The 13,905-nt window shown below is 39.3% G+C and overlaps 1 protein-coding gene across 2 annotated transcripts in view; it reads right to left on the bottom strand.

Annotated features, from left to right (window-relative positions):
• The window catches only part of eno4 (enolase 4), a 49,576-nt gene extending 36,326 nt beyond the window's left edge, over positions 1-13,250 (bottom strand). Inside the window, exons 1-5 of one of the 2 annotated variants that reach the window (XM_057847370.1) lie at positions 13,079-13,250; positions 11,524-11,652; positions 8,833-9,017; positions 3,759-3,892; positions 1,748-1,911 (exon numbers count right to left, since the gene is read on the bottom strand). In XM_057847370.1, coding sequence (XP_057703353.1) covers positions 1,748-1,911; positions 3,759-3,892; positions 8,833-9,017; positions 11,524-11,652; positions 13,079-13,240 — 774 coding nt within the window. In that variant the 5' untranslated portion in view covers positions 13,241-13,250. Of the gene's footprint in view, positions 1-1,747; positions 1,912-3,758; positions 3,893-8,832; positions 9,018-9,637; positions 9,730-11,523; positions 11,653-13,078 lie in introns of those variants that run through there. The other variant, XM_057847371.1, reaches the window with a different exon arrangement.
• Positions 13,251-13,905: the final 655 nt, after the last annotated feature.

Here is a 13,905-nt window from a genome sequence, read left to right as displayed (position 1 = left end):
CGTCCACCAAAGATGACGCCAAGAGTTCAGCGCAGAATACTCAGAAAGATAAAAAAGAACCCTAGAGTGTCTGGTAGTGGTCTCACAGAAATCACTGGCACAGACCAATATCTCTGTGCACACATTAACTATATGTAAAATTATGGCCAAGAATGGTGTTGAAAGGGAGGACTCCACCGAGGAAGCCACTGCTGTCTAAAAAAGAAAAACATTGTTGCTTATTTAATGTTAGCAAAAAAGCACTTGGACACTCAACAGAAGTTTTGGCAAAATATTTTGTGGACTAATGAAACCAAAGTTGAATTCTTTGGGAGTAACACACAACGTCATGTGTGGAGGAAAAATTGAACAGCTCACCAACATCAACACCTCCTCCCCAGCGTGAAACGTGGTGAAGGGAGCATCGTGATTTGGGGCTGTTTTGCTGCTTCAGGGCCTGGACATCTTGCAATCATTAATGGAAAGATGAATTCAAAGGTTTGTCAGGATGTTCTGCAGGAAAACCTGAGACCGTCTGTCAGACAGTTGAAGCTAAAAAGAGGATGGATGCCGCAACAAGACAAGGATCTTAAACACAGAAGGAAATTAACTTGAGAATGGTTTCAGAAGAACAAAATACACATTCTGGAGTGACCAAGTCAAAGTCCAGACTTGAACCCCATTGAAATGCTGTGGCATGACCTGAAGAGAGTGATTCATGCCAGAATTCCCAGGAATCTGACTGAACTACAGCAGTTTTGTCGAGAAGAATGGGCCAAAATTAATCCTGATTGATGTGCCAGACTGATCTGCAGCTACAGGAACTACTGGTTAAAGTTATTGCTGCCAAAGGGGGGGGGGGGGGGGGGGGGGGGGGGGACGAAATATTAAATGTGAGGGCTTATTTAATTATTTTCCCCCTTCCGTCATTGTTTGCATACTATCCTCATTGAAATATGAAAACCTATAAATGTTTGGATGGTTTTAGTTAAAGCAGACACTGTTTTTCCATCTGTGTGATTTTGACAAAGATCAAATCACATTTGATGGTGATTTTATGCAGAAATGTGAGAAATTCCAGAAGGTTCAGATAACATTTCATACCACTTTAGGTCACTTTTGTATGTGATTAAAATACGATGTGGGCCAAATCTTTCCAGAATGTGGCTGTGGTCTAAACTGTCAAGTCCCCCGAATCAGAATTCATGCAGCAATTATGTCAGCAAAGAGCGAGAGATACAGGGCGCTACGTTAGCGATGGAACTGTGCATTAGCGTTAGCACCTAGCTTGAACCCGGCTTTTGGAGAAGAGGCGAGCCTTTACAACAGTCATAAAAAAATCAAATGGGGGTTTGGGGAATAAGCCTGAGAATGCTCGGTTTTCTTTCTGTGCTCCAAGTGAGCAATATTTCAAGATCGCTTACACGGCCGAGAGTCGGGGCAAGCTGTATGTATATCCACACACAGTGATCATTTTCTCCAATAGCTATTCACAGTCTGAAACAGTGATGACATACATAGTGTCTACAATATCTAAATATGGAGCGGTCGTGTGCCAACTGCCTGCACGCTACACTGCACACTGTTATGACTTTACTGCCATAAATGTTTCGCTTAGGAAACTTGTCTACATCAGGTAAACTCTACCTGATTCCTAAATATAATGATTTTAGGTGGCGACACTTTTTCCACGCTTTAAAAAAAAAAAAACAATCGGAGAGACATCATGGTACAGTATTCAACCCATAGTTGTATCCTTGGCTCTCACCTCTGGGTTTTTTAGGGCTCGGATGTACTTGTATAGTGGAGTGTCCTTGATCTTGGCTGCACTCTTTGCCACAGCCAAAGATACTGAACCAATAGCTAAGCAACCAGGCAAAATTGGTTCAGGTGGCTCTGCTGGAATAAACGGCTTGTCTGAAGCCTTTTTTTCTGTGAACATAAAAAAAAACATAAATATAGTGTGCTTTTAGCCAGGACATTGAAAGTTTAATCATAAGTTTTAAAGGAAGCCTTTGGAAGTCCTGTTTCTAAAAAGTTTAAACGGACATTTTCCTTTCTAAACGCAACCCAAATATTAGGTTTGTTAGATTTTTAGGATATTTTCTCTTGTCTCCACAAGGCGAAAGTGATACACACAGACAGGTTCTCGGCCTTGTCCCGGATCTTTATGTTCATTATTTCCTGAAGTGTTAAGCAAACAATCACTTTGGTCCAAGAGTAATTACGGCTTAAGTAATAAAAGAGCATTAATGTGCCTGTCCACTAGTCAAGCGCGGTTGGTGAGATCGCTTATCATAAGACCTTCTCTTTGATGACTGTTGGGCTAAATCCTCGGTAATGTCCACAAACCATTTTGACCCCATTTTTCAAGAGACAACAATACAGCATGACGCAAATCTTAGACGTATTCTGACAACCATCCCTTTTGACAAAACAAACCGTAAATGAAGGTTATTTATTTTACCCACTGCCTGACAAAAAAAGTCACCATCAAAATTGCAGAAGCCTATCAAAACAGTGCCACATCGAATATGCGCCGTAATCGCAGCTAATGGCAGTCCGAGAAAATATTCAGATTGTATGACCTTTTTTTTTTTGTGGTGACTTTTTTAGGCCGGGCAGTGTATTATTATAACTATTAAATGAAATTCCCATTCATAAAGCAGGCAATTTGGTTTGGTTCAGTTTTATACATTTCGTAACTCATTGACTGCCACTGACGGCGATAGACATCCAATCCACGAATCTACAACTCTCGGTGCCTAGGAAGGGCAAGGAGCCAGATTCCATCGCTTCAACCTTGTGCCCGGGCAGACCCTACAGGGCCATTACAGCTAAAGCAGCTAAAGAAAACAGACTGAGAGACAGTTTCTTTTCAAAAGCTGTCACCATACTCAACACAAGTTTGCACTGAAATGTCACTGTCATTGCACTTCTAATGGCACAACATTGTCACATGCATCTTACTAAGTAATATGTTCTCAAACGTCTGTCTCAATCTGGGTACAGCATAATCTAGGTACATTTTTGCAATATTTGCACAGTTACGTTGTAGAACCTTTGCACTGTAACATCAATATCTATCCACAAATTGTCATTTGCACTATCATCATGTCAGCAATCTGCCTCTTCGTATGAGTACTTTAAATTGTCACACACGCACTGTCGCGCTCAGTTATAATTTCCACTACATCACTACTTGCTACCAGTGACTTATTCACATTATTCCCAATCTATGTTCACTGTAACTTGTGTTTTATATTAGCCTTATTGTGCTTTTGCTTTTGTTATTTGTGGGGCACATTATGGCAAAGCTTTGAATCTCGTTGTACAAATCACTTTCTATTCTATTCTAACCAATTTTGAGTGGCAATGATCATTCACTGTAAACCCCTCCTCTCTCATTTAAAATGAATTGGACATTTATAAAGTCATATCAAACATTAACATACCATCCGATCGGATCCGATCCTATAGCAATTTTACGACACATAGAGGAGGAGTGGTACTTACTGCACTCAACACTCAACTTAAAAAAAAAAAAATCTAATGACAACTGACAAACTACAGTGTAGTTAATATATTTTCATTTCGCAGATATCCAGTAAAATTGAGTACAAAAAGCTGAATAAGCAATTGTGCTATAAATGATAAAAAATGTTCAACTCTTTACAAATTCACATTAGTAGTGATGGTCGGAAAACATTCTTCTTTTTCCGGATAGTATCGTGTTTTGTCCTGTCAGATAAAACCAAAGGTTTCAAATGAATACTTACTTTTATCAGCCTTCTTGTCTTTCTTCTTTTCAGATGGTGAAGCTACAACCTCCACCTCCTGTTCACTGATAGAAGCCTGCTCCTCATTTTCCCTCATTTCTTTCTCCTCCTGCTGGCGAACCGCGAAAAAATTGCTGTGGAATTATCAACAAAACAGCACATTTTAATATGTATAACATTTAAATGTACAAACACATGGTCGCAGGATCTTTGTCTTTCCTTATTATTATTTTTTTTTTAACAATGGAAAAAAAAACATCACAAAACATTTATTGACCAGAGTCTACATTGAGGCTTTTATGCCTAAATTGTCGAAAATATGTCTGAAGAGCTGTCACACCCCATTTCCATTATGAGCTGTGTTGCAATTCATTCACCCTCTCCACTAGGTCATGGGGCATCATGTAAACGCTACCATCCAAAAAGAGGATCTGTGTGCATCATGATAATATGATGAAACAAAGCCAACCCATCAAGAGCCTGTGTGACAAAAAGCAAGCAATATAATGCAACCGGGAAAGAACAATTCATGTGCAATTGTAAGACAAGGACAAAGTAACAGGAATGTTTCCCTTTTGTTGTGCTGCTTGTTTTTAAATAATTAAAAATATATACATGTGATTAGAGGCAGACCGGTATATCGGCCGGCTGATATATCAAGCCGATATTTGGAAATTTGACGTATATCGGTATTGTTTTTTTTTTCTTTTTTTCTTAAACATGTCCTGTTCAGCTGTTTGACACGGAGAATGGAAGTCTAAGTGCCCGGGTAGTCTGAACAGTTTTAATGTTTCACATTGAGAGTCTGACATACTCCCATTGTGATCATTCAACATTCCTCGTTTATTATAACAAAGCAGCGTACAGGGCGGGGTTATGGGGGAACAGAAGAAAAGAAACACAAGAGAAAAAAGAAAAGAAACACAAACAACAACAAGAAATACATTGAACGCCTAACTACACTAACTACTAATATGTTAGTGCCATCGTCAGTTAAATGTATTTCCGGATGACACCATGTTGGGGGCCTGTTGACCAGGGAAAGAGGGGGAAGGAGGCGGGGGAGTCTATAAGCTAAGTGATAGAAAGGGGTAGAGTGTACACGAATCATCTCTGTGATCTAGAACCCAGTAATCGTGTGAATCCCTTGTGAGTGTAAGCCCGTTGGTGACCGACCCTACGCCGCCCCATCGCCAATCCCGGCACTGGGACCCCCCGCCCGAGCGCGCCCAATCACGTCCAGCCGCACGCCAGCCCCACCAGGCACGCAACAGCCACGCAACAGCCACGCAGACGAGACGCCACTCGGGCGCCGACACAGGGCCACGGCCCCCACCCAGCCTGCCCGGGGAGGCAGGGCGGGGGTTGTTGGGGGGGGGAGTAGCGCAGCCCAGCCCATCCTATCCCTCCTCCCGCTGCCCAGCAAAGTAGCCCTCGCCCCGCCTTCAGGAATGGCAAGAAGGGACGCACCACCAACCCCACGCCCGTCCCCAACGCCGTCCGCCCGCCCGGGCCACGAGCCGCCGCCGCAGCCCCCATGCCTGCACGGCACGCCACAGGGCCCCAGCGGCCCACCAAGCCCAGGGCAGGGCAGGATCCCCCGCCATTGCAGGCAACATCCAGCCGATACACCGCCGCCCAGCCAGCGATCTGCGGCGGAGCAGAGGGCGGATTCCCAGTTAGAGAAGAGAGGGGAAGGCGGAGGCAGGAGAACGCCGAAGAGCCGCCGTGGGGCGACGCGAGACCGGAGCCCTGACCTCCCCCCACACCCGCGGCCGGCAGCCCAGACAGAGAGGAGGCCACGCCTCGGGAGCCATGCCATAGAAAAAAAAAGTGTGGGACCCACCTACCACCCTACTACTGTGGCTGCCAGGTTCCCGGCTGGCAGCCATAACCCAGCACCGTGATGGGATTATGAGGGGAGGGTAGTGCAATATATGCATTAAAATAGGAGAGCTTGGCTTGGGGCAGTGGGGCCGCAGCATGGAAATTCAGCTCAGCTGCCCGGCCCACCGCCCTTTGCCAGAGCTCTCCAAATTTTTTTTTTTTAATGCGACCAGCCGATATGAAAAAGTCAATGTAAAACTAGGGATAGTGACTAGGAATCGCGGATTTTTCAGAGGATCGGAATCGGGTTCCGTTCTGACACCTCAATTTGGCCAAATTTCAAAATTGTCCGATATGCATGTGTGATACATCATTGGAAAGTTCAAAATCTCAATTTTCTGGGGGAAGAAAAATTATGAACAGGAGGGCATTTAAAAAAAAAAAAAAATTAACAACAAAACCCTAACTGGAGGTGAGAGCACACGAGAGCATAATTAAAGACGACATGATTTTAACGAGATATTATCGCGTACTTACCTCTTTTCAATCCAAAAACTCCATGTAGCATGTATCACTTAGTGTCAAGACACAGCTGTGAATGGCCACAGCTGGATTTTGGGGGGATTTTATGGGTGAAACATCGTAATATAAATAGGATCGCGATGCAGAAATCGCAGACATCAAGGAGTAATCGAGATTTTCATTTTCATATATTTACCCTTTTAAAACTTTTTTTTTCAATGTTTCTTTGTTTGGATCAATTGTTTATCATCTAAAATATTGGGGAAAATGCGAAAGTAACGAAAAAAATACAATTGAGCGATAGTTATGAGGTAGATATCCGTTACTTTTTTACAGACGCCAATTTTTTCATTGTGACGTAATTTGTTTAAAGTTTAAAATATGCGAGTGAATAATTTATCAAGTGTAAATAATAAAGTGTTGTTTTTTTTTTAATCTAAATATTAGACATCAACTAATAATTCTAAGCTAAAAATGACAGAAGTTTCGAATAATAAATACGATTACTTACCTTCTTTTCATGGCTAGGTTGAAACAAAAGCGGTTGCACGACGTCTGTAAACAGGGGTTTCCAGGGTAAAACGGACCAATTAAAAACAGTTTGGGGGCTTATTGCGCCATGAATCTGCTATGGCAGCATATAGACATATTGTTCTAACAAACACAACAGTTCTTTTGGCTTAAAATACAGCAGTTTATTTTAAAGTGGGGTGCAAGAGCAGAAACTGCTTTTTCAGCCTTGTCTGTGTTTTCCGTCATATATATATTTACGTTTTTCTGCTTCATGCTTGTACGGGCTCAAGCTCCCTCCTGCTGCTTTTCTTGGTCAGCAGTGCACTGCAACTTTTTTTTGTTAAAGTTAACGATGATTGACAGGCATTGAAGCTTTGATCTTGCCAAAAAAGCTTGGCAGCGCTACTTTCAAAGACAGCGAATGTGTTAATCATTGTTTAGCTTTTTAAACACTAGTGTGCTGTGGCGACTCATTGTGTGTGCATGTGCACGGACGGCTGATCTCAGCAGTGAGCGGATTTGACTGGACTCACTCAATGAAGCATTTAAAAAAGACAAGCATCTTTCTATTTTATTCTTAATAAAAATTTTTTAAAAAAAACATTAGGAAAGCGACAGAATGAACAGTAATACGTTAATTTTTTTTTTTTTAAGCAACACTTTTCTTCCGGGGAGCAATTTATTTGACCCTTTATTCAACTTTATATGCAATGTTCCTGAGTCTAGGGAATTCAAGAACTTCTGGAGCTATTATTTTTTATTTGTGTGATTCAATAAAAATGTTTAGTCATTTCAATGAAGTTCAGTGTTTGCATTGCTGAATTTTCGGTTATCGGCCCTTCTGACTACTAATAATCGGTATCTGTATCGGTCCTGAAAAACTCATATCGGTCGATCACTACATGTGACAATATGAAATACAAAGTTTGAAATATGCATTCATGGCAAGTGGTTGGCACTTCGCTATCCAGAAAAGAGAAACTTTTTGAATTCCGTCATCGGAAGTCAGAGAATCATCAGAGTTGCCAACTCCCTGAAAAAAGTTAAGGGACACCTCATTGGTAGAGCCAGCCTATGAGTGTAACGACATGTGTATTTGTCCCATACTTTCATGGTACGGGCATCACGATTCGGTGCACACAGTAAGACGGCGAATACATTCAGTCATTCGTTTTCCATGCCACTTATCCTCACAAGGGTCGCGGAGGTGCTGGAGCCTATCCCAGCTAACTACGGGCAGTAGCCAGGGTACACTTTGAATTGGTTGCCAATTTAATGAAAAAAATAAAATTTGAAAAAACCATGTCAGCGCTAGTCCGCCTCCAATCCAGGGGGCGGTAGAGGTAAAGCACCTAAGCCAACAACTGACATTGCAGGAAAAAGACGACAAACCAAAACAGACGGCGACGCAAGTTACCAAGACGTTATGGCGAATGTACAGAGTGGAAACTATGAAATGCAGTATAACTAACACTTTTTGAAGTGTATTTATTTCATATTTTCAAATCAGGAAATGTTTAATTTGCCCTAGTCCTAGGGTGAAGCAATTAAAACACTGAGTGAGTATTCATTTTTGCACTATTGTTACGACTGTTAGAACAATAAAAACCCAAATTCACAAGTTTGATGTTTTCTTCTATTTATTTTACACTTTAATAAGAGAGGCATTTTAGTTTTAGCCACTAGAACAAACTGCAAATGCTCTGATTTAACCCCTTCAAACCCGCACTTTTTCTGCTGGGCAAAAAAAAAAAAATAATAATATGCGCTGATTATTACTCTACTCAAACAGCAGAACAAAGTGCACTTTTTTGATCGGGGATATTTCATGCTTTTATTGGTTATTTTTAATGTTTATGTGTTTTTAATGAGAAATGAGCACTTTATGTTATCCTTTTTAAAGTTGTGTTTGGTCAGCCATTTTCAAAGAGCCAAAAATAGCAAAGAGGGCGTGTCAAACCTCATGCTTTGATTTCGATGGGTAAAGTTTCATCCAATCATCTCCCAGAAGTGCATTTATTGGTTTAGAGACGCAGGCGCCTCATGTCCTTCAGCAGCATGTTTGGGTCTGAAGGGGTTAAAAAACCAAACAAAAACTGTTTTTCCCTTTGCACCGAATCGTGACCCCTGTTCCGTACCAAATTGTGTGTACCATTACACCCCTGCAGTCACCCTTTAGTTTGTATTTTTGTATGTTATTGCTGACTCTTACCTGAGCTCCTGGTCAACTTCTAATTGGTTACAAGGGTTCTGTTCCTTCAGCATTTGATTCAGAGGTTCAGCTATCCATTGAACAGCACTCATGACATGGTGCCTTCTTTCCTCACTCTTTGTTTGCCATTCTAGAACAGACTCTTTTTGTCCAAGGTGGCTGGAAATTGCAGCAGCGGCCATCCTCTAGCAATAAAAAGAACTTAAGTTCTTAAAATGGAATTCTACTGGTCATCATTGCTGTAATAGTTATTTTCTCTTCATGTCACATCCAAGTTATACATATGTTCCCACTGGGCACGTTCATGAAGCATGTCACAGAACCAAACACTGATAAATCGTAAAAGCATTGAGTTATATATTTGCTTTGTTTTAAGGTGTGTGTGTCCTTGTGACCTCATTTGCCTTGAAAAATGGTTTCATCTCTTTTGTGATACATTAAAAAATTGAAGGTGTACGCATCATGTCTTGTTTATTGACATTTGTTTTACCTTTGACCATTTAAAATATACTGACCTCTTTAAAATCAGATAGGTTGCAGACGTTTTACAAAAGATCCGATGCCATGACTAAGAATCTGAGACATATCCATCAAATTTTAAATGCTTCAGATCATGAAATTACAGGAGCAATATGTACGATTTGCACTTAAATTGTTTATTTAATGGCCCCAATATTTCTATAGACATTAAAGAAACATTTTGGGGGGAAATACCTGTAACAGAAATTTTCCCATATTAAAAACCAATTGTCAGCCCATTAAAGTTGTTATTGTTTTGATTCTGTGTTGACAACGGATTTCCTACCCTCCACCAGTCAGCCTATTGCGAGATCTTTGTCCAGGTTGCCAGAGCTTTGCAGGCTTTGTAAACTAAGATTGCTAAAACTTTCACAGTTGTCATCTACAGCTAGAGCAAAACAAACAAACAAAAAAATTCGTTACGAATCTGAAATAAGTCATGTTAAAATCAGAAATAAGACAAGGATACTCATACGTCATAAGAATGTGTACTTAATTGGACTCAACTATGCTTTCATGTACCACAAGTACATATAAATGTGTGTACTTGCGTGTACTTGTATACCGGCCAGCACAGCAAAACAAATTGCATTTTCTACGCTGCAAAAACACACCTCCTAAAAACTAGTTAAACTCCCTTGTTTTCAGTGTAAATCTATTACAAATAAGTGAAATTATCTGCCAATGCTTCAAATAAATTTTTCAAAATAGTCAGCTGAAAATAAGCTAACAGACTTATTTTAAGCAGTTAATGAGTATACAGTATTTAAACAAAAAAAAAGCTTGTTTTTCTGAAATGTTCTTAATTCAAGAATAGATATTGTACAAAACATTATTTGAAAGCATTTTTTTCTTTATTTAGGTGAAAAATGACTTTTAGATTTATGGGCTGAATAAAATAGTAATATTTACTTAAATTAAGTGACATAATCTGATGCATTAACAAGTCTTTAACACTCAAAACAAGAAGGAGAAAATCATTTGACTACATTCAAGAAAAATATTCTGATTAAGGCGTTATAAATTTGCAGTGTAGTTTCTGACTGAGACTGAAATGCAACATTGGTATGATAACGCAGCTTGATTCTCCATTGCGAAGCATTTATCTGGCAGCTGAAAGAGTAAGGGGATGCAACCATGATCAAAATATTGAAGTAAACAACAATCCCTTCCCCTTTGGGTTTCCAGATGACTGCTTCGCAATGGAGAGTCAAGCTGCGTTATCCTCCTAGTGATGCATCAATCAGAAAGTGGAAAAAGAAAAAAAAAAAAAAAAAAAAAAAAAGTGGAAAAGGTACGCGAGTGCATGTGCTTGTAGTGCACATGCTTGTAGTACACGTTCATTTGCATGTAGTACTGGTGCTTGTAGTGCAGGTGTCACGTGCTTGTAGTACAAGTACACAACGTACTTTATATGTAAATGTATGTCTTTTTTCTGCAACGGTAGTTTACGAAACCTAAAGAGCTGCTGCAACCTGGAACTTATCTGGTTCCATCGATTGGTGGAGGGCGGGACATCCTTGTGAGAACAGAATCAAAACAATAACAACTAAAAAGGACCTAGTATATCGACTTTTAAACTTGAAAAATCTCAGCTTAATTATTGTTTTTGTTGTTTGTATGCTTCTGTAATGTCTATTGAAATATCAGGGCCATTATTAATTCATTGAAATGCAAATCTTACAGATTGCTCCTTTAATTATTTGGATTGCGTGTGACCTGTTGCCTGTGTCGTAAAAATTGCTGTGACGTCAGGACATTTATTTTAGAAGTGTGTTTTGGGCACCATGGAGTTTCACTGATAAATACCTATTAACAAACAGAAAACAATAAATATGAAGGAAATAATGAAAATTAAAACAAATGCTAAAAGACCAGTCTTCAGTAACGGTAGCGCTCATACTTATTGCGACTAAGTGCGGTGTAGCTAATTACTACAATATATCTTAGGTTGAAGGAGCAATTACATTTTCCACTTTGGCAAAGATAAAAGGTTATATTCTTTTCTTTTTTTTTTTTTTTAACTCTTATTAGAAACTGCATTTTGGTTTTACTGTAGTTGTTGTTTTTGTGCAATAATATAATTGGTCTGATGACATGAAACTTTAAGTAATGGTAAATATGCAAAGGCCCAGAAATAAGGCAGGAATGACATCATGAACTGAGCTTTACCGTTTCTTTATTGCAGATGATGCAAAAGATTTCAGCCTCAGCACATGGCTGCCCTTTTGAATCATAGGCCTCCCTTCCATTCAGTCTGTTGATTAGGGGTTGTGGTGACAGGTTTGTGAAGTAGTTTGCCTAGGGAGTCAGCGGTTAGGAGAAAAAAAGTTGTTCAGGTATGAATAATTAGGACTAATATTGTCAATACAAATAGAAACATATGTACAGTATACAACAGTGATTCCCAACCAGTGTGCCATAAGATATCATCAGATACTGTCAATTATCTGATGGTACTAATTTTACAAAATAAATTGTTTTGTTCATCTACCTATGCCAAAAATGATATATGCTATTGCTTATCCTGAAGATGGAAAAGGTACCAAATTATTAAGTGTATCCGCATGCTGTACTTTAGCGTTATGCGTTTCCGCAAGATGGAAAATTACTGTTAGATGGTGTGCTGTGAGCTTTTTTTATTTCATTTTTAAGCTGAAATATGAGCCTTGGCTCAATAAAGGTTGGGAAACACTGGTATGAAATGCATAGATTTTAATTTAAAGATTATAAAGTAAAGGAGCTGGACGATCTAGATTTAGACTTAGACTGTGCGCTTTATTGTAGTATTGGAATATAATGTTTTGGTTTGACTATAAGCTATTATTTTTTTAATGGGCACTCATTTAACTGATTGGATACCACAGACAGTGCAAGACATCCAATGTATTTTGACTGGAAGAGGCAGGCTAAAAATGTTCACTACCAACCCTCCCAGGCAAAATAGATTGGACGTCTGGTGCTGTCAGTGACAGTCCTCCTAGTTTAAATGAATTGTATGTCAATAGTCCATGCCAGGCAATGAGTTAATTGTAAATATTGTCCAATTTATTTATTCTAAAAAAAAATTTAACTATATACTGGGCCCCAAATTTGGATAGGTGTCATGTATTTATTTTTAAATTTCAGAATAGAAAGAGACTGTAGCTATTGGTACTTCATTTTTTCTCGGAACATAATATTAAAATTAACTACCGTAGTTTTACCTGCAGTCTCTTTTTATTGCAACCCTAACCACCCTCCACCCCAAAAAATGTTTTTAAAATTAAATTTAAAATAAATGGAGCCTGTTTGTTTGTTTTTGGGTGGGTTGCCCAATCTGTTCATACACATCAAAACACATGTATATATAATAACATTAAACAACTCTAAAAAAGTGCATGACTTTATATTTATAGATACATTTTGGCCAGGTCTTTACAAGGCTAATTTTGGGGGAAATTATAAAAAATAGTCACTTTCACAGTAATAGCTTAATGGGTCCAATATATTGTGATTGTGACTTGTCACTTCCACCCCGACATACTAATTAGACGTATAAATAAAGCCAAATATGTGTAACATGTAAAAAGACATCAAATTAAAATTCATAATAACGGCTAAGCATTAAGTTTGTTTGTCAGCGAATTAGCTAGCGAAAATGTTTGGTGTTGAGTGTACATAGATTAATGCTGTCTGAATGTAGCCCATGTATATTACTAAGGTCACGAAGTAAGGTTTGATGCACCAGGTAGCCGTGGACGTCCTGGGGGTTGCTGAAGAAAAGCTCGCCCAGAGCTTTCTCGAGTTCCTCGGGTACTTTGTTAGCCCGGTAAAATTCAGCAGCTGCGTTTTTTATTTCCTCGAACTCCTGGTCTTCTTCAGAAAGAGAATTGACGAAATAAGACATGTTTTTGCTGTCGTGGGTATAGCTGAAACCGCTGTTTTTTGGTTACCATGGGAGCGGCACGTTCGAGTGACAGTAGGAGACTCGGAAATCTCAACAATGCCCCGCGCTGCTCTTTCCTTTACACCGTTGTGATTTTCGGATCAAATAGAAGAAAAACAAACATACAGACGTGCACGCAGACATGGAGTCGAAGCTGTTGATACCATGCCTGGCGGACCTGTTGTATTGAAATTTGGGTGAACACCTAAAAAACTGAACAACTACAAAAAACAAAAGATTATTAATGATCAAAATATACATAATTAACAAATCCACTATTTATCAAATTAAATATTATGAAACGCTTTGACACGGTTAACAAAACCCAAATAATGTACAAATAGCTCAATAACTGGCTCTGCCACAACACTCAGAAGCTGTTCAAAATTAGAGAACGTTGCTAAAAATTCAGGGATACAAAACTCCAAAACAAGGACAATATCAAGCAGAAGTGTATTCAGGAAGAGGTGTTAATTTGTGGAACAATCTTGGAAATAACCTAAAAAGGTGTCAATTAAAAATAGCTACATAAATAAGCTAGTAATCGACAAATTGCTGAAATTATGTAACTTTTCGGATGCATTACTTTCCATCTACTCAGCATTGAGTTGTGAATATGAGAGAAC

This window comes from Corythoichthys intestinalis, chromosome 10, assembly GCF_030265065.1.
Source record: "Corythoichthys intestinalis isolate RoL2023-P3 chromosome 10, ASM3026506v1, whole genome shotgun sequence".
Taxonomy (NCBI): domain Eukaryota; kingdom Metazoa; phylum Chordata; class Actinopteri; order Syngnathiformes; family Syngnathidae; genus Corythoichthys; species Corythoichthys intestinalis.
The sequence above is the reverse complement of the archived record's forward strand: the minus strand, read 5'-3'. Positions and strand labels throughout refer to the sequence as shown.